The sequence below is a fragment of the Vidua macroura genome, chromosome 1 (assembly GCF_024509145.1).
Source record: "Vidua macroura isolate BioBank_ID:100142 chromosome 1, ASM2450914v1, whole genome shotgun sequence".
NCBI lineage: Eukaryota > Metazoa > Chordata > Aves > Passeriformes > Viduidae > Vidua > Vidua macroura.
Window position 1 is genome coordinate 79,800,332 of NC_071571.1, and position 27,444 is coordinate 79,827,775.

At 40.6% G+C, this 27,444-nt stretch overlaps 1 protein-coding gene across 1 annotated transcript in view; it reads right to left on the bottom strand.

Annotated features, from left to right (window-relative positions):
* Window positions 1-1,469: 1,469 nt before the first annotated feature.
* FBXL7 (F-box and leucine rich repeat protein 7) overlaps window positions 1,470-27,444 on the bottom strand; it is a 172,649-nt gene continuing 146,674 nt past the window's right edge. The window contains exons 3-4 of the mRNA XM_053998221.1: window positions 9,188-9,799; window positions 1,470-4,528 (exon numbers count right to left, since the gene is read on the bottom strand). Of these exons, the coding sequence (XP_053854196.1) occupies window positions 3,792-4,528; window positions 9,188-9,799 (1,349 nt within the window). The 3' untranslated portion in view covers window positions 1,470-3,791. The remainder of the gene's footprint in view (window positions 4,529-9,187; window positions 9,800-27,444) is intronic.

Consider the following 27,444-nt stretch of genomic DNA (forward strand, 5'->3'; position numbering starts at 1 on the left):
TGAATAGCTAAACTGACAAAATTACAAAAAACTGAGGGTAGGTTACTTTCCTGGGGAACCCTGGGAGAAAAGGAGCCATGCACCAACTCTGCCAGAGAACTTTTCCCCTCTAAACTAACACTGGCAGCTGAGGGGCAGCCAGCCTACAGTCCAAATAATCACTGTGTTTCTTTTTAATAAGAGTTTGGACCTGCTTCAAGCCTAGTGCTAAAATTAGATATTTTACTAGCTTTTTAATTTTTCAGTTCAAAGTCTAGAAGTTTTGAGAAACCACATAAACCACTACTGAAGGTTTCCGTCTGGACCATGGTCCTGAGTTCAAGACATCCAACAGAAGCTGTTTTGCATTCTGCAGGAAGCCACATGAGCACAGCTCAAAGAGGCAAAAGTGTTGCACTTCTCATCAGTTTCATGCCGCTAATATGAAAAATACAGTTCTACTTTTTACAAAAGCCAAGGGAAGGATGAATACCTAGACACAGAGTTTTGGCTATAATCACAGTGCATGGTAGTTTAGATGTGCCTTTTCTAAGAGACCCCTCTCTAGAGGACACAAATGATTCCAAAGACATAAACAACATGCCAGCCTGACTGATGTGATTCATTGCTGCCTTTCTTTGATGAGATCACCATATGCTATTGCAGAGCAGAAGAAGCCTCAGTGTCTGAGCCTGAATTTTATGGTTCAAGAATCAACTATGTTTTCATTCAGGAAATTTATAGTCTTTGCTAACCCTAAACTAGAAGACACATCAGTCACATATTGCAACCTTTCCTGCAAACACAGGTCCACATGCACTACTTCAGATTTTCCCAGTGCAGTTTTTCCCCAGTATTTTCTGGTTCTGTCATCTTGGAAGTAGACATAGGAAAAAGGTTAAAAGTCAACTCAGGCAAGCTGCATCAATAAGTTAAGTTCAAATTTTCTTGAAATAAGTAGCTGTCTCAGAGTACCAACTCAGATCACTTAAGACTATGTACTTAAAAACATTTGGCTTAGAAAAATTACCTTTATTAACCTTCCACCAGTGTGCCCTAGAGAAGGGTTTCTACAGCATTCAAAAGGCAACACTGCTTCAGTAAGTGCTCTACCCTTTCAGTCATTCCATTTAACTTTTCTCATCAAATATGTTAACACGCCTTTAAACCACTGCAGAGGCCCTCCTGAAATTTTTATACATTTTTTTTAAATGTTGTTTTTTCTTTTACTTATACTTCCAGTTTCTGATTATGTTTCAGGGTCAAGAAGAACCACATGAGGAAAATAAAATTTTAAAGAGAGAGATAGGTGAGGTCATAATCCATAATAACTTTTTCCCCTCTTTTAATGATAATTTACCTACCTGATAGGTTGATATGCTCAATCACTCACTTACTTTTTGAGTTTTATAAGTATTTAATATTTTCTTTTTCACTAGCAGTTAATCACTTAGTGCAAATGACGCTGCATGCTCATCAGTTACCAATATATTGCTTTATTTCTTGGTAGCAAATTAAGGCTTTATAGTGAGATTTGTACAGTACAGGCCAAATTTAAACATTAGAAACTTTAAAAACCATGTAGCACTACTCACTCAATTCAACATAGCCAGAAAAGTAGCTTTATTTTTTTAATAAACAATTAAATGTTACTAGTGAGGCCTTGTATTTCATGAGTGCAAATGGCTCAAAATCCCAACATCCTCAGGGCTCAACATTTAAATTCCTTGAGGCCATTTTTAGATAAAGGATAAACAGAGACTATAGCTGGCTCAGATAAAATATACTGTATTACTTGCCAGAGAAGAATCCCTTATTTTAAAATATGGAAAGGAAAGCCAGAATGAAATTAACTGTCCAAGGTTATATTCATATTAGTCACTGACCAGTAACAGTAGCAATGACAAATTCATTTCCCATGAATTTGCCTTAGTATAACTTAATTTATAATTCAGAGCTGATGCCATCCTGTATATTAAAAAATCCAAAATTGGAGGAACATATATAAGTTACAGGAATTTTTGCAGCAGTAGGACAAGTTCCCTCTCCAGGGACCTGTCCAAACCATTGCCCCCTTTTTTTTTTTTTTTTTTTTAATTGAAAGAGCATTGTTATAAGTATTTCCTCAGCAGTTATGTGTTTTTCTTGGGCATATTGACTTTCACTTCATACCACTGATTTCATTAGTGTTGTCTGGAGATGATGGAACTACTGCTTATGAAAACCAGACACAGCGCTTCCCTTCTTATGAGACACTTACAGTGTTTGAACTGAACATATGAATTCACCTGTCAGTCAGGCACAGGGGGCCTGCCTGAAAATATCATCACCCCTCACGTGTCTGGCTTTCAGATCTGAGCATTACATGTGAAAATGCAGAGGAACAGCTGCCAGAAAACTGTGAAGAAAGTAACCATGAATCAACCACGCACTTTGGGGAAGGAGCCAACAAGAAGGGGGACTTCCAAAACACTCCAGCTCATGCAAGAGCAAGAGTGACCATGAGAGTACCAGGAGCTCCCAGTGTCACAGGGCAACTCTGCTGTTTAATTCTTTGTTGAACGCAGCTGTATCTCCAGTCTAAGGGAACACACAGAGCCAAAGTCTCAAAAAATCTAAATCTAATGTGAATAACACTCCAAGCCCCTCTGTCCCCAGGGGTGCTATCTAAAATCAGGCTAATGTCTTTGAAGTCTTGAGATCAGCCATCTATCCTTTGAACTGGAAGGCCACAGAAAAGAGTCAGGTTTCCAAGGGTATTAAGGCACATGCTAACCTGACCTAAACGCATGTCCCTGGTTTGCTCAGGGAACATCCACTGTAGTGGTGCCACAGCTGCTGAAAAGGTACAGCAAAGGGACAAAGCCAGACTTCCTGGTGACAGCCACACAGCACAGCAATTGGGACTGCCCCATGCAAGCTGCTCCACAATGTCTCAGAGCCTCTCTACTGTCTTACAGTACTATCTCAGCTTGTTGCAGAATTACAGCAGCTTCTCAGGCTGGTTTGCTGCCTTTTCCTTTTGCCAGGCCACCAATATCTCATTTGTTCTCCTTCACTCAGCTCAATACATCACTGCTTGTCAGAGCCAAAAGTCCCTATTGACGCCGTTGAGCAGGACGGGAACACCCTATCTACTACCAGAGGATGGTACTACACACATTGGAGAGGACAAATTTAGAAATGAAGGCAAGTAGTGATGACGCACAAGTGACCTGGAGGTGGGCTTCCCAAGAGAAGCCATGCATGGGCACAGTCTACAGATTCACTCTGCAGAAGTGCTCAGCAATGGCCAGCAGGTCTTACTGTGCTTCAAATGAGTATATTTAAGAACATTACCCAGTATTTCCTGAGGGATTACAATGGATGACTATCAACCATACTGGAAAAAGTTGGGGAACACAGACACAATATTGCATAGTCAGGCTCATGAGCACAGCTAGAACTCAGATGTATTTGACACAGCTTAGTAGCATTTCCAAAGGAGGGATTATGTGCTATTTCCTTTGGAGGCAGCTATTGTAGCCTGGGACAAGATCATGGCTCTTATGGAAATGACACCCCACCAGGGACGCAGAGCACTCATTGCTTTTGCATTAAAGTGGCCTCTCCACAGAGACCCACGGCACCTTAAAAAGTGATCATACAAAAAGCAAATAAAATAGTCTTCTAGAAAACCCCTCACCCATTAGGTACAAGAAAAACTGACTCCCGTGAGTGACAAAAAAGACAGCATTACTGAATATGGGAGCGTGTGTTTATACATCAGTGTTTTTAATACTGCATTGCAATGACAGGTGTGGGGTGTCCCTTCAGAAGAAAGCAGGGTTGGTGTGCTCTATAATACAGCGCTTGCAATGTCGTTTAACAAATCGCAGAGCATCCACAGAGACTTCGCAGTCCTGCACATTCAACATCTGCAGGTCAAAACAGTTGGCAGCTACAATCTGCAGGCCCTGCCCAGTGATGCTCTCGCAGGATTTCAGGCTCAGGCGCTTTAGGTTGAAGCAGTTGAGGGCTAGAAACTCCAGGCCGGTGTCTGAGACCAGGGGGCACTTGCCGATGTCTAGCGATTTGAGTTTTGTGCAATTTTTGGCGAGGTACTCCACGCCGTGGTCCGTGATGCCCTCGCAGCCCCGCGCGTTGAGGTAGCGCAGCTTGCTGCAGTATTTGGCTATGTATCGGATGCCCACGTCCGTGATGCGGCCGCAGTGAGCGATGCTCAGGTATCGGAGACGCGACTCCAGCTTGGCGATCTCCCGCATGCCGAAGTCGCTGACGAAGCGGCAGTCGCTCACGCTCAGTTCCTTGATGGATGTGCAGTAAATCATCAGGTAGCGCAGACCCTCGTCGGTGATGCGGACGCAGCGGCGCAGGTACAGGTGTGTCAGCTGAGTGCAGTGGGCGGCAATGGTGTGCAGTCCTTCGTCCTCCAGGACGAAGCAGTCTGTCATGTCCAAGTAGCGGATGGAGATTTGCTTCCCGTGCAAGGGAGACAGCTTGATGGAGGCTTCGCGAGTCAAACTGATGCACGTTACTTTGGAGCAGCCTAAGTGGAAAAACACAGTGAGTTTAAGCAAGCAGTAAAAACAAAGCACACAGCAGGACCAGAAAGGTGGGTGTGGAATGGTGTGCCAGATATAATGAAGGTATCCTCATGTTGCAGGAGTGGAATCACTCTGACTGACTGCTCTGATTTGCTGTGCTGAGTCCCCACTCCAGAGGAAACAACAAACTCCACTGCAGTCAGTGAGGTTACTTTGAGACTGTGATCCCTGGAAAGCAACTGATTGATTTTGTCCATGTCCCACATGTAAAATGGTGGTCCTGGGTCTATCTGGGGACAGCCTGTGATCTGTTACTGCAATATAAACCCAGTGACAGTTAGAGAAAAGGATACTACATGACAACCAATGCAGTTTTTTGATCAGTTTCATTGCTGACTGGCTGAATTTGAAAACCAACATCAGAGGCTCTTTCACAATTCAAACTCATTATAGCAAACACAACCCCACTCCCTTTCCCCTCCTCCCCTGCCCCAAGCATTTGGAGAACAGATGTGAATCCAGCCCCAAGCCTGCAATGCGGGAAGGATGCAAAACTATGGCCCAACTGTGTGCTTGCAGAAGGGTGGAGATTTGGATAACCTAAGGAGAATGGAGAAAATTGGTAGGAGCCAGCAGACTGATAAGGGCATGTGAGGACACGGACAGACAAAGAAAAGGATTGTGTCCAATGAGAAAGTCTGGCCATGAATGGAGGTAACTAGACTGGAGGGGAAAAAACAGACCTTGCAAGGAAAGACAAAGAACTAGATTAAAGGGAAAAATACACACAGACTTTCCCCATCTTTAACCTCCACTCATTGCACAGTGGAGGATGAAAGCTTTTTTTGGAAAGTGTGGTTTCTGCTGCACTGCAAACTGGCAGTCTTAGGCTCCTTAGGGAAATTCTTAAATGGTGCCAAGTTCAGCTGGGCACTTTGCATTAGCATAGCGAGAAACAGCTGCAAGAAATGAGAGTCTGCCCACTAGTGATTAAGGCGCAACAGTTTTAGCCATAAATGGCTACTCAGAGAATTTCTGCAGGTTATACTCAAAGAGGTGCCCCAGGTAGAAATAAAAAGACCTTGTCTGTATTGCTGGAACACTGGCCAAGTAGTATGAAGTGATAAAGCAGTATGAAGTATAAACAGCGATGACCTTAGAGCTCCATGTATCAGAAACTCTACAAAATACTGTAGTGTGGAATTAAAGAGCATGATGATGTATGGAGACTGCCTCAAAAGCTTACATGACCCAAAGCTATACCACTTGCTATTAGAGGTTGTCATTCAGAGGCTTAGTGGAAGGTATGAATATGCTTCAGTTCTTAAAAGCAAAAATATCACTTGAGATAACCGTGTGGACTCACACAAATGCCGTAAGAAGTGTGGGATATGGACTTGAAACACTTTGCCACCTGCAACTACACTTCTACATTCATAATTTAAATTTATGCTGGATCTTTAATTTGGATTTCAAATTTAGTTGAACAGATGCAAATTTTACCTTAGGCCACATACAATTAAATGGGCAAATTGCCCACAGATCATGCAGAAGAAAGACCTGGAAGTAAAACACTCTGCTCAACAAACATCTTAAAACTGAATGCTATTTTCTCTTCAGACTGTTTCAGATCCATCTATGCTTTGGAGCAATCTCTGGAAGTACTTTTGCCTCGAGGTAAGTACTATATACACACTCAGTAACACAAATGATTTTTTTAAAGGGAAGCAGAACAATACTAATGGTGTAAAAAAATCACCTCTAGTACATTCTTTGAAGTAGGTGATACAAAAAGCATGAAAGGAGTTTCACAGAAGAAGCTGGCACCTAGGCAGAATTCTGCTGCACCTGATGTAGCTGCTGCTGTTGGATTTGGCTGAGGAGGTTTCTGGATTAAGAAGTCAGTCTGGATATTTTATATTCTGACCAGAACTCTAATTTAAATCCAGCTTAATGAGAATGATGCATCCACAAGGCCAAGGAGAACATTCTGTCTGCTGAGAGTCCAAGAAGTTTTAATGATTGTAATTAGGAAGTGCACGGGTCAGAAGTCTCTCAGCAGGGCTGGAGTCACATACATCAGTTGTGCAATCATGGTTTTGTCAAGCTCAGCACTGCCATGTTGAGCTACTTTGGCTACACTGTAAAACATTTCATGGGAAGGATATTCAAAACAGTTTCACCAGAAAAATGAGTCCATGCTGATACAGAACTGACTGGTTTTTAGGCAAAATGACACATTCCTGGGTCCGCAACAATTTTTCTGTCCTAAATAATACAAAGTGTAAAAATTAAGCTCTTGTGACAGGATTTTCCATAAAGTATAACTGTTTTCTAAAAGGGAAGAGAAACGTCCAAACACACTGAAAAACATATTGGCTAGAGTGTTAGATAATAACTTGCAGTCAAGCTTAACCAGCTTCTAGCAATATCTCAGACCTGCCCAGAAAGCGGATGCTGACAGTGACAGAACTTACATAGTGGAAAGCTCCTAAAGCTAATACAAACATCTGGTTTTGACATTAAAGATTTTGGTAAGCTTTTGTTGCCAAGTAGCCATCCAAAGGGGAAAAGGATCCAGCTAGATGTACAACTGTGAACTGGGATTTAATTAACTAGCAACTAGCATCACACCCCAACACACACCCCATGTCCTCTTGCTCAGTATGGAACCAAACCAGTGAAACACTTCAGTCCTGAGAATTCCTTGAGCATGTAGGTGCAAGCCTTGTCCTCGTAACTACAGAGAGAAAAACAGGAAAATCCTCTTTCCAAAACATCCTCCAAAATGACCCACATCAGAATGAAAAAAGTGGACTCAAAACAAGAGCCTGGAGACTGATTATCCTCGATTCCTATGGTACATGCAGCAAAAGCTGTATCTGAACGCAAACACCCTGACTTCTGAGCATGTTCAAAAGCAGTATTTTCCCTTCACATGCTCTAAATAGAAAGAACAACTTAGGAAAAAAAAAGAAATTAAAATTACTTTCCTATCTCATTGATGAGACAAAATTGAAGGAAGATAGAATTTTATTCAACCCCTGCACACTTTATACCAAACTGATGAGCTCTTAGGGACAGACACTACCTTCTGGGTCTGAGAGTAAGAGGGTTGGGAAAACCACAAATGAAGATAGACTCCAAAAGAACCTATTTCAAGGTATCATCTTTTCCTTTCCCCTGCCTTTGAAAAAGTCACCTTTGTTCAACAGCACATCCATAAATAAGAGCTGTGGACCAAAGCATTTTCAACCACCTACAAGTCCCCAGGTACACTCAGGCTGTGAGCTTCAAAGCTCTAGGTCTAAATCACAGAGGTACATACATTTTTTTCCAGGCACTGGAGATGCTTCAACCTGAATGTGTGATTAGCAATCCAGAACTAACGTCAGTGTGTACCAGCAACAAGTATTTCATATACAAGGTCACTTTGAATAGAGTCCTGTGGAGTTCCATAGACTCCTTATTACCTGGTGGTTTCAGAAAGCAATCACAAAAAGGGCATAATTCTGATTTATTGATATTTGTTTTGATGCCTTCCATGACATTCTGCCATCCTAGGAATGAGGTGAGAGAGTTGGATAAATCAGCTTAAAAAAAAAATAAAAAGGCAGAGAAAAGAATGCATATAAGTGTATACCAGATAGGTAGCCTTGGAAAAAGCATCTGGTACCAATGACTTGATAGCATCACTTTCTGTGCCCTGTTGTTTAATCCCGTCTTCATCTTTCTTGTTGCCATTGGTACCTCTGCTATGGCAAATCTGGTTCGGCTGATTGATGATGGCATTAGACTGATAACAGATGAGATCACAAAGTAAATGTTGAGCAGCAAATTTACTTCAGTGCTCTGCTTAGCTGCATCCTTTCCATTAAGTGCCAGCCTATTTGCAGAGAGGAAATTCTGTGCAGTTGACCTTGAGAAAAAATATCTTGTTTTCCCAGAGCTGGCTTAAGAAAATTGTCTAAAACATTTCTGCTGAACTAAACAGCTGCAATGGCAGCTTAAAAAAAAAAAATAGGGAAGAAAAGAGAAAAAAAGTTCAAGCTGGCTATATCTTGTTAAAATAGCAATGGAAACAAGGGGACCTTGAGTTTTAGCTAGGGATGACAACAGATATTAATACCCAGAAAAAAAGCCTAGCACTTATTCTGACCTCCTCCTCAAGTCACTTAGCAGATTACAGATGTATTCATTACCTATATGTAATCTACATATACATATGTGTATATGTAGATTATATATAAGTAATGAATATAATATCATGAATATAATATATATATATAATGCATATATAATCTACAAATACATGTGTGTGAAAAAGATAAATTTTGCTGAAGTAACTAGGCTTCACCACATGACGTAGCACTGACTGCAGTGTGGGCCCTTCTGTGGGTGCTTTGTGCAAAAATCTGTAATAACTCCTCGTGCCATTTGAACAGGCCATCTCTGCTAGCTCGCTTCCTTTGGAAGAGGCCTGGCCACTCCAGAGGTGCTGCTGGCATTGGGGGCACTGAGATTTTAGTGGTGCCTGTCTCACAGGTGCTCTGTTAGGAGATAGGCATTCCTACTTCGAAAGACAACACAGAAAGGACAAGCGTGCAGTTACGGAGTTTGACAAACATCAAAAGCACCAGTATTGGAACAGTCCCTCTTACCTGACACATCCAGGTGTTCCAGGTTTGGGCACAGTGACACGACATCAAAGACTGCCTCATTGGAGATGTTGTAACAGCCAGACACCTCCAGCCTCCGCAGTTCTGGACAGCACTGGGCAATGGTGTAGAGTCCTCTGTCTGTGAGCCGCCTGCAGCCACTAACAATTACCGTCTCCAACATGAGACATACGTTGGGAGTATCCTGACAAAGCCTCCGGGTCAGCACTTTGAGAGCCCTGTCTACGTTGATTGTCTCGCCAGTCAGGCGAATTGTCCTCCAAAGCCGCGGGTCCCAGGCCAGGTTGTACCAGCGGCGGCACACGCGGGCACAGCGGCACAGCTGGTTGGTGGGCAGGAAGGAGAAGATCTGGATCATGGAGTGGTCGGGCAGCCGGTCTATGTTGGCCTGCTCCTTCTGGTGCTTGGATGCCAGCCGGATGAGAGGATGGGTGAGACGGGTGGGAGGTGGCGAATGGACCATGGCAACAGTTTCCCCAGTGACTGAGGATGAAGACGTCGACGAACCTCTGCCATTTTGGAACCCAGGGGAATTCGGTGGAAATATTAATGCTGGACTGGGTGTGCTGAGCGTTCGCATGCTCAGGTCGGAATCTGGAAGATAGAACACACAATTTCAATGATCACTGGACAAACACAGAGCTCTCTGCACAGCACAGCACCCTGCTAGCCCATTTGCTAATGGAGTACAATGGACTTTGGGGTTTGTTGGGGGTTAAGCAGTCACTTCTACCAGTCAGAGTGAGAAAATGTATTTCAAAAGCCATGTGCACAAAGGAGATGATGCAGTTCTGAGTCCTGAAGAGGAGACAGCAGTGGAAGGATTTTTTAAAATCCAAGAATTTTTATTCTTTATACTCTTAATTAAACACCGAATTTAATTATTATGTTTGAGTCACAGGCTTTTTTTTTTGGCAGAAAGTAACTGTCCATAACCTTGACACAGCTGGGAGCTCTTAGGGGCAGAGAATGCTGTGGTCCTTCATCTCTCAGCTCCTTCAGCCATTCAGCAGGAGGCCAAAAAAGACCTCACAAGGCAAATGCTGCTTCCTTCACCAGATCTGCGCAGACGAGAAAAGCTCAACTCCATACACTTATTTTCAATGTGTCATCAGAGAAGTTAATTTCTCAGTCAAGAAAACTGAAACTCAGAAGTTCATCCAAGAGCCAGTGACTAGTTCTTCATGTGCACACAGTATTTGTCACAGTCAACTCAACTCCCAACTATTCCAACTCAACTATTTGGAAGCAGTCAACTCAACTCCCCAAAACAATTTGCTACTTTTTTACCTTCTTTAGTTCATTTTAGTTACCAGAATCAGGCACAAAAATGGAGATTTTTTTTGCTACTAAGGTTACCTTTGCTGTAAGGTTATTTCAACTGTTTTCCCTGTGTGCTGACACTGCCTACAAGTAATTTCCACTCCTGCTCCCAGTTTCTCCAAGCAAACCAAGTAAAAGACTGGAAGACAACTAAGATACAACTTTGATAGTCAAGCAAATGCCATGGGCAATACATTTAGAGACTCTGAGGATATTTTAGCAGTATGCTACACAAGATACAACCAGTATATGAGAGATCCATGCTGCTGCTGAGCACATTCCCTCCACCTCAGTACTGATCTCCACAGAATTTTTTTATAAAGGAAAGCACCACCCAGAAATGAATACAGTAACCACAATTTAGTGACCAGCAGAATAACAAATTTCACAGACAGACAATGTTTTTAGAGGACCAAGCTTTTCTCCACATCACATCTCCTTGCTGTCACATCAATGTTCAGGGCTCTCAGGGAAGTGTACAAAGGCAGCCCCCCTTAAGTAACACTGACTCTGCAGCTGTGTGACTGTGACAGCACACATATGGGCTAAGCAAGATACAGCCAGAAATGCATTCAACAACCCTGCCCTGGATTTGGGCAGGGTTTTTTAATTAAGTAGATTTTTGGTGAATTTGATTGTTACACATAAACTTCCCTGTCAAGCTTTTACTTAGCCCAGCCCAGGCCTGCTCTGATCTCACCACCTAAAACAACAGCAACCACAGGCCTGTATTTTCACAGTGTGCCTGCAAGCAAAAGAGGCACAAATGTTTAGCTGAAAAACCCAAGACACAAAGTCCAATGGCTTGATCAAGATCACCTAATTGAGTTGCAGAGACATCAAAATCATCTTCTCACACCGTGGAGAAAAAACCTATACTACTCAGCTCCTTCCCTCTTTCTCTTCTGCATCTTTTTTTACTTAGAAATTCACTGTTTCATCAAATGAAAGGAAGGAATATTTTCACCAAGGTTTCTGAGTCCGTGCTATGGCTATGTGGTACTAACACAGGGATTTGTGTATTTATGAGCAAGAGCAGTATCTTCATGCTGAGTGGGTTTTGCAGACTGCTCCCTTTGTGACCTCCATTAGGCAGATTTTGCAAATCCCCTGGCAGATTTTGCAAATAATTGCATCGAAGAGTGTTATTTGGTAAGCATCTGGTATATGCTGGTATTTTAAAAATGAGATTTACAGCTGGAGAGAAAAAACCAACCAGCAGCAGCCAGGCTCCTGCAGACAAGCACTGACTCCACAGGCTCTTAGGCAACAGTCCCTGAGATTAATTTTTTGCAAGGACTTTCCACATGTTTGACCTCCCTCACATTATCACCAAAACCAGTGACAGTGCCTGAAGCTAAACATGTGCAGAATATGTGGAAAAGCCTTTACTTTTTGCTCCTTTTTTGAGATTTTAATACAAGAATGTTTCTAATATAAAAGAATATACACTTTTTTTCCAAGTGCTGGATGTACCTTCTACTATTACATGTATATCATAGTGTCAATTCCTTTTGTTTTACTTTTTCAATTGCTTTGGGCCTTTTCCTTGGTTGATTGTTGGTTGTTTTGTTTTACACAAACCAGAATGAAAAGGAAAACAAAACGATATAATTAAAAAAACACAGAAGAAAATCTTGTTTCTATTCCACAAAATAGAATTAAAATCAAAAGCAAAAAGTTCAAATTATTAACATCTGATTTAAACAATTTTTAGTCCTGTGGGAATGACTGCCTTCTGTAAGACACAGCATATTTGGAACATATATTTTTAGTCAGTTATCGCTAAAAACACCTTAAAATTTCTGTAGAGTCTTCATTAGTTCTACAGTCTTCATTAGTTTCCATTTCTACTTAAGCATAAAAAAGCTTTTCATACTCCATGATTCTCCCCCCTTCCCCTGTGAGCAATGGTCCAAGCTAATACGGCTAATCTCCACTGCTTTTGGATCAGAAGTGGCATTCCTTCATCACTCCTGGGCACTGTGAATAATCAATACCTTAGACATTCTGGGTGTGTAATGAATTACTAATATATGTTTTTTAACTTAGACTTTGAGCTAAAAAAGGCCTGACCTTCTGTTTTATGTGTATGCTCCATGCTTTGTGCTCTCTTAATTCTCTCATTAGTATAGCAGTTCCAGATGTGCATCCTGTATTTCTGTTCCCTTCAATCCTGAAGATGCATCATGTAAAACTTGCTCCCTCCATCCTCAGGGCATGGACTTCCAGAGAGACACATATACATGCAGCCTGCCTCCCCACCACAAAGTATTATGGAAAAAGACCGTAGTGGTGTCACTGTGTTTAAAAAAGTGAGTTGTGAGCAGATTACTGCTCTGCTGAGCTCATAATGCAATATGCTCTCAGACAGTATCTCAGCTGAACTCCACACAGAGGTATTCCTGCTTACTGTTCACTGTACACCCCTAAGGGGAAACAAAAAATAAAAAAAATAGCAGGTGAGTCCAGGAGCCTTATTGCCAGAAAAAACTTGGAAAGCTTTTTGCTAGCATTCAAAACTTCAGCAAAACACTTGGCCTACTGTACATTTTCCAGACTTTTCTAATGTTGTTGGGAGGGGCTTCCTGTAGCACTATCTCAGCCTTTAGGAGTTTCCTTAGAATTTTGTTCTTCACCATTTACTGAGTGCTAGCCAACAGGCCAGGGCAGTCTGAGAAAGAGCAACTTAATGACCGTGTAACATTAATAAACACAATCCGACAAGTACAAATGAAGTTGCTGATTACAGTTCTCAATACACATCTTTATAATACATCTATACAAGCATTTATCTTGTAAACTCAATTGTTTACAAGCCTGAAACGTGACTTTAATTTTGGTGATCTTAGAAAGTAAAAGCAAACTAGAAAGCAGCCCTGCACTTCCCTCCCTACAACCTCTTTTGCCCCTTTGCCTCTAATCTTCTGTGCAAGATACCTTTTATTAAGGCTTTGATCAAGCTCTGAAATTGTTTGTTGAAGTAGGACAAAATTTCTTAACAATCTTTAAAGAAATCTCAGAAGATGCGTGCCAGAAACAGAACCATAAAAGCTGACACAGAGGGAGAAAATGCACTAGAGTCAGTTTTCTTATTCCACTAGGAATCTGGTTGACTTCAAAGGATTTTTCTCCCCATTTTGTTTCCCAATTAATAGATACATATGGCAACAAAGAACCTTTAAATATACAAGATTTATGCCAAGATCTAACCTCCATTCCTTCTGGCATCGACAATAATATTATTTCAGATCCAGAAAGAGAAAACAACGTTGTATTTCCATTACTCCACCAATGCACACTAACACGGGACACTTGATGTCCAGATCCCAGCATGAACTTTTTAAGATTGAACCATTTTCCATGCTTAAGGCATGACTCCATTCATTCACACCTTCCACTATGGTATTGTGAATGAGTCTTTTGTGAAATGAATGCTATACTGAGTTCTTCAAGCTAACAAAATTAAAATGAAAATTTTGAAAATATCAATCAAACTTCAGATTTTTATCTGACATCTGAAAAGGATCCGCCATGTTGATCTCCTGTCACCATTGACATTTTTAGCAAAACTAAGGCAAGAAATAAACAAAACTGTGCTCAAGCTCTGAAAAAGTCAGTACAACGAAAAATAAAAAGCAATTGTCATTTTTGTAAACATTAGCTGCAGAGCAATGTGTGCAAGAAGCATTTACACAGTGTGCCAAAACCTCCCTGACTCAGCATCTCTTCAATAAATGTTGTGTAGATATTACATAGTTTATTAAGTGCAATGTGGGTATAGACTTCACATTTTTACCACAATACCATCAGCCTCAGGCATGCCAAGTAAGCACTCCTTTTACAGAGACTGGGGAAAATAGGAACTTAATGGTTGTAACAGCTACAACCAACAATGCAAAGGGGAACAGAGGTTTCTACAGGGGATACAATGTGGGCTGATTCAAGAAGAGACTTGTGAATTTGACAGACAGATTTCAAATATGGCTGTGTGCCCTTAGATGAGAATAGGAAAAGGAGTTAGCTAGGCTAGGACAGCAGGCTACAATCCAGCCATTTTCTTTCCAAGGCCTTGGGTATGGACAAAGTTCCAGAAAAAGTGCTACCTACAAAAAATAAAGAGCATCTTACACATCACAAACATCCTCAGGCATTTTTCTCAGGATAAGTTACCCTAATGACCTTGATTCCTCCCACTCCCAGGAGGCTGGGAGGAACTGGAGAGTCTGAGATAGCAAAGAGGCAGCTGGAACAAAGCTCACATGCAAACTTGGGGCTGTGTGGGGCTGCAGCGGTCAAGAATGCCAGAAGGAAAGCGTTGCCCAGTGGAGATAGCTACATGATTTTGCAGCCTTTTACAATGAAGAACATACAGAATGAGTTGGATGAGCTCTCTCATCTCTCTCCAAGAACACTAAGTACACCTAAACCATCACTGATGTGCATGTCTGTCCTGTTTTTAACTGCTAGGGGCAGCTATTTCTCAGCTCACTGAGGTGCCTGTTCCAGTGTTGTCACTGTATTTTTCTTCTTATTTGGTTCATACAAGACGCTGTTTCTTGCCCCTATCCTTGTGCTTGCGAAGAATGAGAGGTCTTCACTCCCCTGAAAGGATTTCTTACATTCATTTGCCTTTCTTTTTATTAGTCATGTTATATTATTCCCAGTTTCCCCTGTCTTTTCCTTTACATTTTCTCCTACCTGTGTGTTTTTCTCTTAAAGCACAATGCGCTGAACTAAGCACCGCACACCACCCAACCTCACCAGCAGTGGTGAAAGTGGAGTCCTTTGCACCCACATTTCATGGAAACCACATTTTCAACCTTCCTGATTTCAACAGTCCCAAAAGGCTGATGTATTTTCCCTATGTGACTCAAGATATTGCTGGGATTCCCATGTGGCATACAGAACCTAGAGATTTATTTTCCTCACCTGTGTTTATAGAATCCATTCATCTTCCCTACAACTGCCTCCTTGGAGAATGCTATGTTTTCTCTCTCCTTAATCTACTTTTTCAAGACTATTTTGAGCACTAAGCAATCTTCTCAGAGTGTGTTAGTTTTCAGTTTTTCAAATACCTTGCAGCTCCGGGACCATAAATTTTAACCCATTTCTCTAGATGTTGAGAAATGAATTCAATTGAAAAAGATGGTTCCTGAGAGAAATGGAAAGTCTGGCAGCCTGCTCACAAATATTGTAAGCCATTGTAGAGGAGACCAGCTCAGTTGGTCAGAACATGGTGCTGGTAACACCAAGGTTGTGGGTTTAATCCCTCTATGGGCCATTCACTCAAGAGCTGGGCTCAATGGTCCCTTCCAAATCAGGATATTCTGTGATTTCTAAAAGGTTCCTCCTGAAACATCATCACAGCTGACAAATACTCAGAGTGATATTCCCCTTCAGTGCCCACCTTATCTTATAATGATTTTGTTTACTCCGTATTTCACCAGTTTGTTTCCAATACACACTACAAAAGTCCAACTAAACCTGAGATAGATTACAGCTACTGCTTCCCTCTCACCAGATAATTTATTTTTGCCAAACCAGAAAATTACGTGGAAAACTGAGGTCAACGTAACAACAACACTTTGGCAAAGGGGAAAACTATTTTTTTATCCTGTGAGATCTTGTCAGTCATGCAATTCTCATTTTAAGAGCAAAGACCTGCAGCAGAGCTTGATTTGTCAGTGTACGAATAAGCAACCTTGGAGCTCAGAAAGTAATCGCATCCACATGGTCTTGGAAGGAACAGTTCCACAGAACTTGAAATAACCTTTTATGGTTTTGAAAAACCTCCTTTAGAATGTAATAAGAAACTTTACCTATTGTATAAGACTAGAGGCATTGTGGAAGAGGGATATATTAACTAAAATCTGTAGCCATTTCATAGTAGTTTCTGTGTGACACTTTACACCTTGGATTATAGTAGTGTAGCTTCCCTGTGATGTTAAGCTCCAGTTTTCTTTGGCCTATAAACTCCTCTACACACATTTGGAGACCTGATCTTGCATTCCTGACATACTCAAAATAGATGCTTAAAGTCAAAGAGCACTGCAAGTGAAGTAATAATTATAGTTTTATTAAGCAAATAATTCTTCCTTACAATGTATTTGTGGAAAGCTGGAACTAATTTCCCCCCTACTGACTTTGTCCCCTGCCACTTGGCAGGAATTCATTTTATCCCCATATTTTTGAACGAAGCTAAAAATACAAAGACTGAGGGGGAGGAAAAGTAAAAAAGTAACTCACTATTAATTTAGGAAGTCAAAGCATCTTAATTTAGCCTTCAGTACCACTGATGATACTAGCACATCAGCTCTGAGAAAAAGGTTTCACAGTGCAGCCTTGTGGGGAATTACATAGAGATGGATTGGAAGATGCACTTTTTCCATGTTCAGTAAATATGTATCCCAAAATGAATTCCACGCATGCTTAAGTACAAGCTCTGCTTAAATCCTTCAGTCAGATGCTCTCCCAATTCTTTATGGTATGCCAGGGAGCTCCTCCAGCTGAGCTAGTTTATATTTACATTAGCAAGGAGTGCAGCCCAGAAAGAGGAGTTCTGTGGAGCAAAACTAATATTGTTGAAAACCCAACAGGCCTGGGAAGTTGCTCTTATTTTTTTGCCAATATTTAATTTAATCCCCAAAGCTGAATGCTCAGTAGGGGTTGCCTTTGGTGCTTTAGGTGTACTGCCAGAACATATTTTTTGGCTTTAGATTGTCCTGAGTGTAACTGGGATCATATACCTTGTGTGGTTGTTAAAACAGAGTAAGGAGGAGAGGCATTTCAAAAGCAAGCTTTACTTGAACAAAAATGCTAATGTAGATAAACTCACTGGTCAGAAGAATCCCTTGTTTACCTCCTCCAAACCATGAGTAATCATCTCCCATCCTATTCCATACCACTCTGAGGAGCGGCATCCTGTGCCCTGCTGGATTTTCAAGGCTGGATTATCAATGGACCAGACACACTGCATTTCATCAGTCCCCATTTTCAGGATTATCACACCTATAAGGATCCATGCTGTTCAATGCATTGCTCTGAGATGTGCAAACCAAATGTAGTTAGAACAAAAATAATAATTTTACTTACTATTGTTGAAGATGCTTATAAATAAGCATCTTCAACATACTTCAATATAAAGGTTTAAATAAGACAACAAAAAGATAGCAAGTTTGCTTAATTTCAAATCATACTAAAAATCCTGCCATCATCGTTCTCTCATCTCCTGGTAAGTTTGACAGAATTAACCCAGGAACCCCATCCTGGTGAATACAAAAAAACCTTCCCAATTTATCCAGATAATGACTTGTTTCAGTGAAACAGTCTTACAACTATAATGTGCCTTTTCTTTGAGTTACTCTAACATGCTCCAAGGTCAAAATTTTGTCAGGTGAAACATTTTTCCACCTGACTAGACAACGTCTACATTACTGTGTTCCGCTTTTTAAATCCATTGTTCTTTACTTTTCATTTAATACCAAGTTTAAATAAATGTAGAGAGTTTAAATAAATGCAGAGAGGATGCACACTGCTTCATAGTGGCTCTCAAGCTATACACACAAGGCCAGAACCAGTCACTTAGAATAACACTGAGATGGGACAAACAGATCCTACTCTATCTTTGAATGATAAGCACTCAATTTGTGTTGATGCAAATATATCTTTGCAATTTATATAGAAATTTATATGGAACAACTGCTTAATGGCTCCCAACTTCAAAATGCAGAAATCCAGTCAGCTGCTCCAGACAATTGTAGCTGTCCTGCTATGCCACCTTCAAAAATGTGAGAATTTGGAATAAAATCTGTATCAGTTTACATTATCACAAAACTTCAATACAAGTTGTTGTAATAAATTTATGGAAGAGAAATATTTTCAAAATCTCTAGTTCACATAGATAAAAACCATGGGGACCTACATAACTCTGAAGTGTAGTTCTGATAGATGTGTGTGACTCTAAGTGGAGAATAATATGCAAAGCAGAGGAATGTTTATCTCTGGGAAAAGCTAAAAATATAATCACTTTGTTGTGTAATCAAGAGGACTTGCATCCAGTTGGTAGCAAATGCTGCAGTAGACAAATAATTCCCCCAAGAATGGCTGTTTCCAGCATATTCACCATAAACAAATTATTTGTGTAAAAGAACATTGTCTCATAATCAACTGTTGGCATTTTAAAAGCTTGCAGCTCTCAGAAATTACTGACTTTCAAATTAACAGGGGATCCAGGATTTGAACTTCAAAATTGGAGAAAAAAATGGGAAGCAATATGCTAAACAGAAGAATAAATGGTAATGAGAGATTTAAAGCTATAAAATTGTGCTTCTCTCCTATCATCAAGTTTAGATCACAGAATCATAGAAGGTTGATGGGTTTAAACAGACTGTAAAGATCATCTAGATCTGATCCTTCTGCTGTGGGAGGGAAAATTTCTTCTACAACAGATTACTCAGAGCTCCAGCCCACTTGGCTTTGAACACTTCCAAGGATGGGACATTTATGACTTCTCTAGGCAACCTATTCCATTGCCTCACTACCCTGACAGTAAAGAATTTCTTCCATATATGTAATCTAAACCTACTCTATTTTCACTTTAAAGCCATTTCCTCTTGTCCTGTCTCTACATGCTCTTGTAGTCTCCCTCCAGATGTTAATGATGCAATAATTAATGTTATTTAGAATAGTACAACTTTGCTTCCTAAAATAAATTCAGGCTTTGAAAATATAGTCTTTGCTGATAATTTGTCTCAAATTATGATAATCTGTCCCAAATTATGGGACAGAGTTGTACACAGCACAAGAAGAGGCCTCTAGATTAAAAATAAGAGAAAACCCCCTCAAAACCCAATTGGTAAAGCCAATCCCAACTCAGCTTGGTTCAGCCCAGGTTGTTACAGATTGTCCATGAGATACCTGCAAGTGCCTGCTTGGTGTCCCAGCTGATGAGTCATGTGTCACAGCAGTAGACACATTCCTCTACCAGCTAAACTACCAGTAAGGGAGTGATAATGAAACAGCAACAAAAAATGCTGCCAACAGACAGCATAACCTTCATCTAAAAAAACTGCTTAATAACTTACCATGCTATTGCACACTCCAGGGTGAGTTTGGTGAGTTCTTTTCAGACTCGTAGGATAATTACTCTGAGGCAGTAACAGTTTTCCTGACTTTAGAAATGAGATGTGTTTACTCCCAGACTGCTGCTTTTGCAGACTAGGAGCCCTGCCTGCATCCATCTGTAGGATGCCCACGAATTACAGAAATTCAGTGGAACTGTGCAAAGTGTAACTAAAGGCTGACCTGCAACACCTGCTCCTGATCAGCTCAGATCCATTTACACCTCGGTTTTCGAAGTTTATTTTCTTTTCCAAGAATAAGATTCCTTCAAAAGCACCTGCTAGTATCCTGGCAAGCGCTCTCATGTTTTGAGGGCAAATACCTTGTTTCTAGGGTTGCATCCCTCCTCCCTTCTCACACATGGCCAAACTGAGAAAAACAAAGCTGGTCTCCAGGGCTTTTTGAAGGAATGGTAGAAAACTTCACTTAATCCACATTTTTGCATTTCTTACAAACCCACAGTGTTGCCGCTACATGTACAGACAAAGAAATGCATTCAGCAAAGAGCTGGCCAAAGTCAATTCCCCAACAAATCACCTTTGGGACCTGGGTGAGAGGAACACTCTGGAGAGGATGAAAGCAAAGAAACACAGGCCTCCAAAGCAGAAATCCACAACACCAGCTCAATCTAACTTATCCAGCATCTCTTCAACAAAGATATGTAAACTGAGGCTTTTTCATAATAAACACGTCACGTTATGAGAGCCCTGGAGTGACAGTGAGCAGTCTCCTCTTGTTACAAACACACACAACGCACACACAACAACGCACTGAGCAAGCACACAGTGCTTACTCAGAACCACAAAGATTAAAATTTTGTTTATAGGAAATTTGGGAGTTAAGCTGGGAAGGAGACATGGCCACTGGCAGCTTTCTTCTACTAGAAAAATGTAACTGGCTCAAGCTCAACTGCACTAAGTTACATGGATTCCTGACCACCAGTGTGAAGCAGTCCCAGACTGTGTCAAAACAGATGGTACTTATGACTGCAAAAGCATTCAGAGGGCATTAGCCACCCTCTGAAACCCAGCCCTGCCGTCTGAGGTCCCAGTTGCTGTGTCTATGACTTGTGCTGTATAAGTTGCAGATTGCTATTTATATGCAACAGCATATGGTACTCTGACATTTGAGGAGTATCAGATATACATACATGCAAGTAAATCAAGAATTCAGCACTCAGTATTTATGGCAACTTCAATAACTTCCCAGTCTGCTGAACACCACAATAAATAACTGCTTTATTGTGCAGAAAATATGAACTGACTGTAATTATTCCTTTTCAATTCATTGTGATTTCAATTTACTAAAATGAGATAAACAAAATTATTCACTGACTCTTTTAACATCACTTCAATTTCATTAACTCAATATGCAGAAAAAGGAAAACGTGATGTTTATGTCTACACACAATTGGTGAGTTATTATTCAAAGCAAGAACTCTAGCACTATCTAAATCTTTCAGACTGTTTCATGTTAACCTGAGCTAATTATTTAAAACATCATCACTAGCTTTATAAGGAATTTTACATTTATCCTCAGATTTATTATCACCAGCTTATGGCAGTATCTCAGGCAGCAGACTTAAATACAGGACAGCAGCAAAAGCAGCTCTTGGAATCAAGAAATACTAGACATCTTGAAAAAGTAAGAGAAAGATGAAGAGAAAGGCCCTTATCTTCACAGAGTCCAAGGAAAATGGGAACCTGCCAGAGTGGTCTAATGAATCTGTATATACACCTGACGGGAAGGTGGACATGAGTCCCTTCTAAATATAATTATTCTGTGTTTACCAATTCAATTGAACTTAACAATGCTCCTCTTTTTGAGGCCTTGCACAGAAGAACAAACCCTGCCTAATTAAAGCAAATCAAACCCTTGTGAAAATGTCATAATAAATGTGCTAATTCCCAAACTCTGAGTGGAAAGGTTAAGTGATCTTGACCTGTGCAGCTGAAGATCAAAAAGGATATGCTAATATGTACCATGACCTCCAGTGTATGTAGTTAGAGGAGGGAGGTGATGGAAAGGTTACTGTACTTGCAGAGCCATGTAAGAAGGAGAAGTTTGACTAAGACACAACAGGGTTAACAGGGTTAACAAGGGTTAAAAATTTTGACACAGTACACAAATAGATCAAGGCATAGGCTGAGTGGGTTAGGATTGACATCTAGAGCTTCCTAGGAAGCAGCAAAATTAAAAAAAAAAAAAAACACAACAATAGAGGAATTAATCTATGAAGAAAATTCTGCTTTAAGATGTTGTTTATGCAGGATGACTCAAGAGCTTTCCCACCCTTTATCATCAATCAGCACTGATTTGTTAGCCATCCTGGTCTTTCTAAAACAGGGAAGTAAAACTCTTACTGAAACAATTTGTCAGGGAGGTGAAAAATGAAGGAGAAACTGATGCTTATTTTCATCATTGGCATGGATATACATTTCGGGCTGAGAAGCAATGCCCTTGCTACAGCTTTTTCAAAGTTGTTTCAGTACACACTTTTACAGAATTTTTACTCTGCTCATAAAATACAGACTATTCTCCATTTTGAGAGGAAAGAGGATAAAATTCACTGTAATGCACATGATCCACAGGAGCATATTAAACCCTACTCATGCGGACTCTCAGAAGGGTCCTGAACTTAAGTGAAATTCCTCAATTTTTTTTTTTCCTCTCAATACAGTGGATATACCAAAGATCCTTGTAGCTTACAACTTGAGTTTGAGACTCAGCATTCACTGGCCTCATTTCTGAGACTCCTGAGCAGCACACTCCACTGCCAGTCTTCCTCCTTGCTGTAGAAAAATTATCATGTCCTCTCCTTTTGATAGAGTTGAGGTTACAGATTTCTTGGTGGGATGCACTATGCTAAGCTTGGAGACAAGGACTACCAAAACTACTAAACTGGTACTGAAATCCTAGTAAATCCACCCTCAGACCATCTCCAGTTGAACTGATGCTTATCCTTATAAGACCTGCTTAAGAAGTGAGGCTGATGGACACAAAGCACAGGGGAAAGTTATAATCTTACAGAGAGAGAAAAGCACTGTCCAACTGCTGTACTACTATTATTTTTCAGGAGTGATGACAACGCTGTGTTTACAGGATGTGTGATGTAAATTAAGGCAGATGTAATGAGGCTGAGGTTCTAAAAAAGACATTTAACACTCTGCTATAGTTCCACTAGGTACTGAGGCTTCAGGTGGAAAAATTATAGTAATGACTTACTTCATCATCTCCCTCCTAATTACACAAGACTTCAAGCAGAACACTACTGCAAACAAAAAAAAAAAATTATAAAAATGTATTCCTAGCATTCTTCAGTATAATTTGGAAACATGGAACATGGCCAATAAAGGGAGATCACAAAGTCGCATTTAAAAGCTTTTAATGTGAAGGTAAAAAGAATTTTTATTAGGAAACATTTAGAAGCATGTAGTGACTTCACATTTTCCAGCTCACTGAATTTACAAGCGAAGAGGTTGATGCTGTAGTACCTGGATGCCAAGCAGTTCCTAGGATGTGCAGAGTACCAGAGGCTACTGTAAGTTCAGAGCAGCCAGCATCTCACAGAATCCCAACTCCCCTCACTACACACTAAAACGGAAACACTGCCAGGTTAGTTCACTTTCTTCTCTTCTATTTGTGGCAAAGAGACTTTTATAGCATCAGTAATTGGCTGGAAAGTATTGCCCTCATTTCATTATACTAAGTTACACTCCACTCATGCTGTATTCATGACTATTTATAGCATGAACCATGTATAGGAACATGACACTGCAAAAGTGTCACTATGAGAAATGCTAAAGTAAGAAGTGAGCAAACACTGGGCCACTAATCTCCTATAATCCAGTTATACATTACTTGCTCCATCATTTCAATTTCATTTACAGAACACATGAACCGTATGCAAGGCACTGATACTACTGGTATTACACACAATTCAGAAAAACACTTCCATAGTCCTGAGGGTGATTCAAAAACTAGCAAAAAATGTTAACGTTTTCACTATTTAATATATTATCCAGTCTGGGAGACAGCAAAATCTGTTGCCAATTCCTGATCACCCTGTAGTTTGTGTCTACCACAAGACATCCCTCTTGATCACTTTGGACTGACTGTTCTGTCATGATACAAGGAAGGAAACAGAGGTGGTAAAAGCACTGAAGTAGAACATTTTCAATGCCACGAGTGTATGTGGCTGCTTATGTCTACAGAGATATCTCTATACAAGGGCACTGAAGTCCTTCCATTTGAATCTCAGGAATTAAAACCCTCCTTAGGACTATCTCCATAACACATGAAATGGGTCTTTTGTTCACTACCTGCCGAAATGGGATGTCAGTACATCAACCTGGAAATGGAAAACAAACTCTCCACCAATCTGCTTCTCACGTGACTTTTGCAGTACTTAAATTCTGCCACTGCAGAGTCAGACTGTGATGTAACTTATCAAATCCTGGCACAAAAGTATACCTGGCACATACCTTACAGAAAGGTGTCTGTTCACAAGGGCTGAAGAGCAGAGCACAAGGACAGACTGTACAGCCCACACGGAGCATCACCTCTTATTGAACAAACCCCTTTCACCATCTCATCTTTTTAAGGAAGACCTTACAAAGCCTTGGGTTTACTGAAATGATGTAACAAAAACACATGCTGCTGAAGTGATATTTGACTCGCAAGGCTTTTATGTTGAATGCCCTCTGTTGATTTAGCAATTTCTATTTCATAAGCTCTTGAAGGTGACAATACATTCCCAACTGATTTTCTATGTTATAAACCAGCCAGAAACTATTTGAACACAACAACAAAAGGCTTCAGAGAGGCCAAAATGCCTCCAGCCATGAGGGCTGACCATTAGGCATGGACAACCTTGCTCCAAAAACACAGGTGGGATGCCTGCCTTGGGACTGAGCTGTGGCTCCCGCACACCTCAGTGAAGCAGACACTTCTCTTCATTACCTTCTATATCTACAGCACTCAGCAGTGATGCTACTGAGTGTTCTTTACTGACTGTAATGAGTTTCATGCAAGTGAAGCTGTATGTGGAGAACAATTCAGGCAGAATAAGTTATTTTAGCTGAGACTACAGCTGACAGAGCCTGCCCCTTAGGCAAATTGCCTTGTAACACAACAAAGCTTCATCTGTGTGCAGCAAGCAAATACATTGCAGCAAGCTTGCAAGCTTTTCTCTGAACAGATATTTGCTCCTTGAAGGGAATTCAGATTCTTGTTTATAGAAAACCTCCAAACTCTCAAGAGCAAAAAACAATCTCATCACACTTGAACTGCATTTAGCAGCCTTTCTGTACACAAAGGTACGGGTGGAGGGTGTGCTTCTATGCCCTGCCAATGCAGCAGAAGATTACTGAGGATAACAAAGTGAGACCTAGGAACAGATGGTGATGGCATGACCTAACCTTGGCAAATAGTCTGGGACACCACCTTTTAAGACAGAACTGTGAGTGAATCATTGGTGGTGTGCAGGTGTAAAAAACACATAATATCAGCATGTGCTTCCCATCACTGCTCATGTGAAAATGCACAAAACCCGTCATCTCTAACTAGACACCTTAATAATGAAGAAAATCATCATCAGATAGAGCAGCTTCCTAGTCAGAGGCCAGGAGCTGCCTGCTTTCAGGCAGGCTACTGCAGGCAAAGAACCACAACTCAGGGGGTGCACCCAGGCTCATGGATGCTGCCTCACCAGCTGCAGGGAGAAGCACTGGGTCTCAGGAGGTGAGAGCACCCACATGTCTCCTGTAGGATATGGGTGCACTTCACATGGGGAAAGGGGGGAGACTGTAACCCACACATGCTGGCAGAGTATGTGAGTGTACTTGTGGAAGAGAGTCTATAACTTCTGGGGATTAGTTAAATCTGTTTTCTGTAAGTGCTTATCAACATTAATTCAGTGTTCAGGGTTGTAATTTATCTGTGGCATTACTGGTACTGATCCCAAATGAGCAGTTCATTTACTACTGATTAAATTCATACCAGTATTAAACTGCTTTGATCCTAATTTCAGTTTAAGCTATGTGAACTGAACAGCACTCCACTGCATCACATGTGATTCATCACTCGCTGCTGTTTGTTTCTGTTATACTTTTAAGGATGAGAAAACTGATTTATATCAGGCGTTGACAAGAATTTCAAAATAAAGCTAGGGATTAAAGAGTGTTGTGTAACCAGCTGCAACAAGCCATTGCTTAGAAAAGGTGTGGACAAACTCCAAAAGCAACCTAGATGTCACTGTGGATTTGTGGAGCAGTGGTAGCACTGCATAGTGGAGCAACAGGGAGATGCTAAACACCTGCAATGAGGGATCATGTTCTGCCTTGGCAAGGACTGCAGCTGATTCAGACTCTGGTTTCTCCTACAGGGAATCACAACCTTGGTATAATCTAATTATCTCTCCATACATACATGTGCATTATTTCCATACAGAGCTACATTTGGCTGTACCTATAGGCAGTTTACGATAATTACAGATGGCCAGAAATGAAACAGCGTATTTGAATTTTCTTACTAAGTATGGAAAGTAATGGAAACCACAGAAGTGCTACAACTGAATAAAAAGCTCACCTTTCATTTATAAAAGTGTGTGCCAGGGAAAGCTTAATAATATACACCTAATATAATTAGGGAACCAAATTAAAGGCAATTAAATAATTTAAAACATTTTTCTAGAAAAAGTATCAAATTCCTTATGAGTAATCACACAATTAAACTGTAATGATTTTACCCTATTAACTTTCTCTCTTTTCTTCATTTTTGTGTTAAAGTATGTAAGATCAGGAATTGACATATTACAATAGAGGAGTATGAAACAAAGCCAAGCAACCAGTGGCACAGTGGTAAGGACTATTTTTAAGCTAGGTTAAATGTAGCTTATTATGTTAAAATTAATTAAAAATTAATCGGGCAAGCCACAGAATATAGCTTTACAATAAGGGGCACTTGCAGAGGCTTCATCTGCTTTGTTTAAAATGGAGACACTTCATGATAGCACTGCTCAGAAAACAGATGGACTCAAGCTGTAAACTTTAAGATAAGCTACCAAAATATTGTAGCTTTAAGTTATGTTTATACTGCAAGGAAAACAGCTTTTAGTGTGTGTCCACCATATCCTTGGAACTCAACCAGGCAATAGCCCTTCTCACTTTCCTGGGAGTAATGCCACTTTGAGTTGTAGTAACTTATGAGAGACACAACTCTCATAGCAGTACTATAGCTTTTTTCAGACTTGTATCAATTTTTAAATCAAATTCTCCCTTATTGAACACTTATTCTTCTCTTTCAGCAGAGTGGCAACAGAATAGACACAACAGACCATGAGAAATTACTTTGGGCTGTATCAGGTCTTCAGGTGAGCTCCAGTGCAGCCCATGAGATGATGCATCCTGGGGATGCACCAGCACAGGGCCAGAACTCCTGAATGTGCAAAACATGGAGCATGGCCCAGAGCTGGGGACAGCTGTAGCTGTGGGAGACATGCTGGGGAAATGGGACCCTTTCCCAAATCATGGGAAGCACTGTGGTTTCAGACGTTATGAGTGCTGAACTGTTGTCAGCTATGATGGTGTAAAAAGTGCTGCTGTTTCACTCTTCCCTTTTTTGAATTCTCTGTTAAAACCCATAACTCCACTGCACAATATGATGTCAAAAATGTCATACATATAATGATGAGTGGAGCCAGAGAATGAAGCCAGATGTTTATTCTTATGTTATAACCAATATAAACTGGATTAGGAAATTCAGTTTATATTTAATTGTATATTTTAAAATAA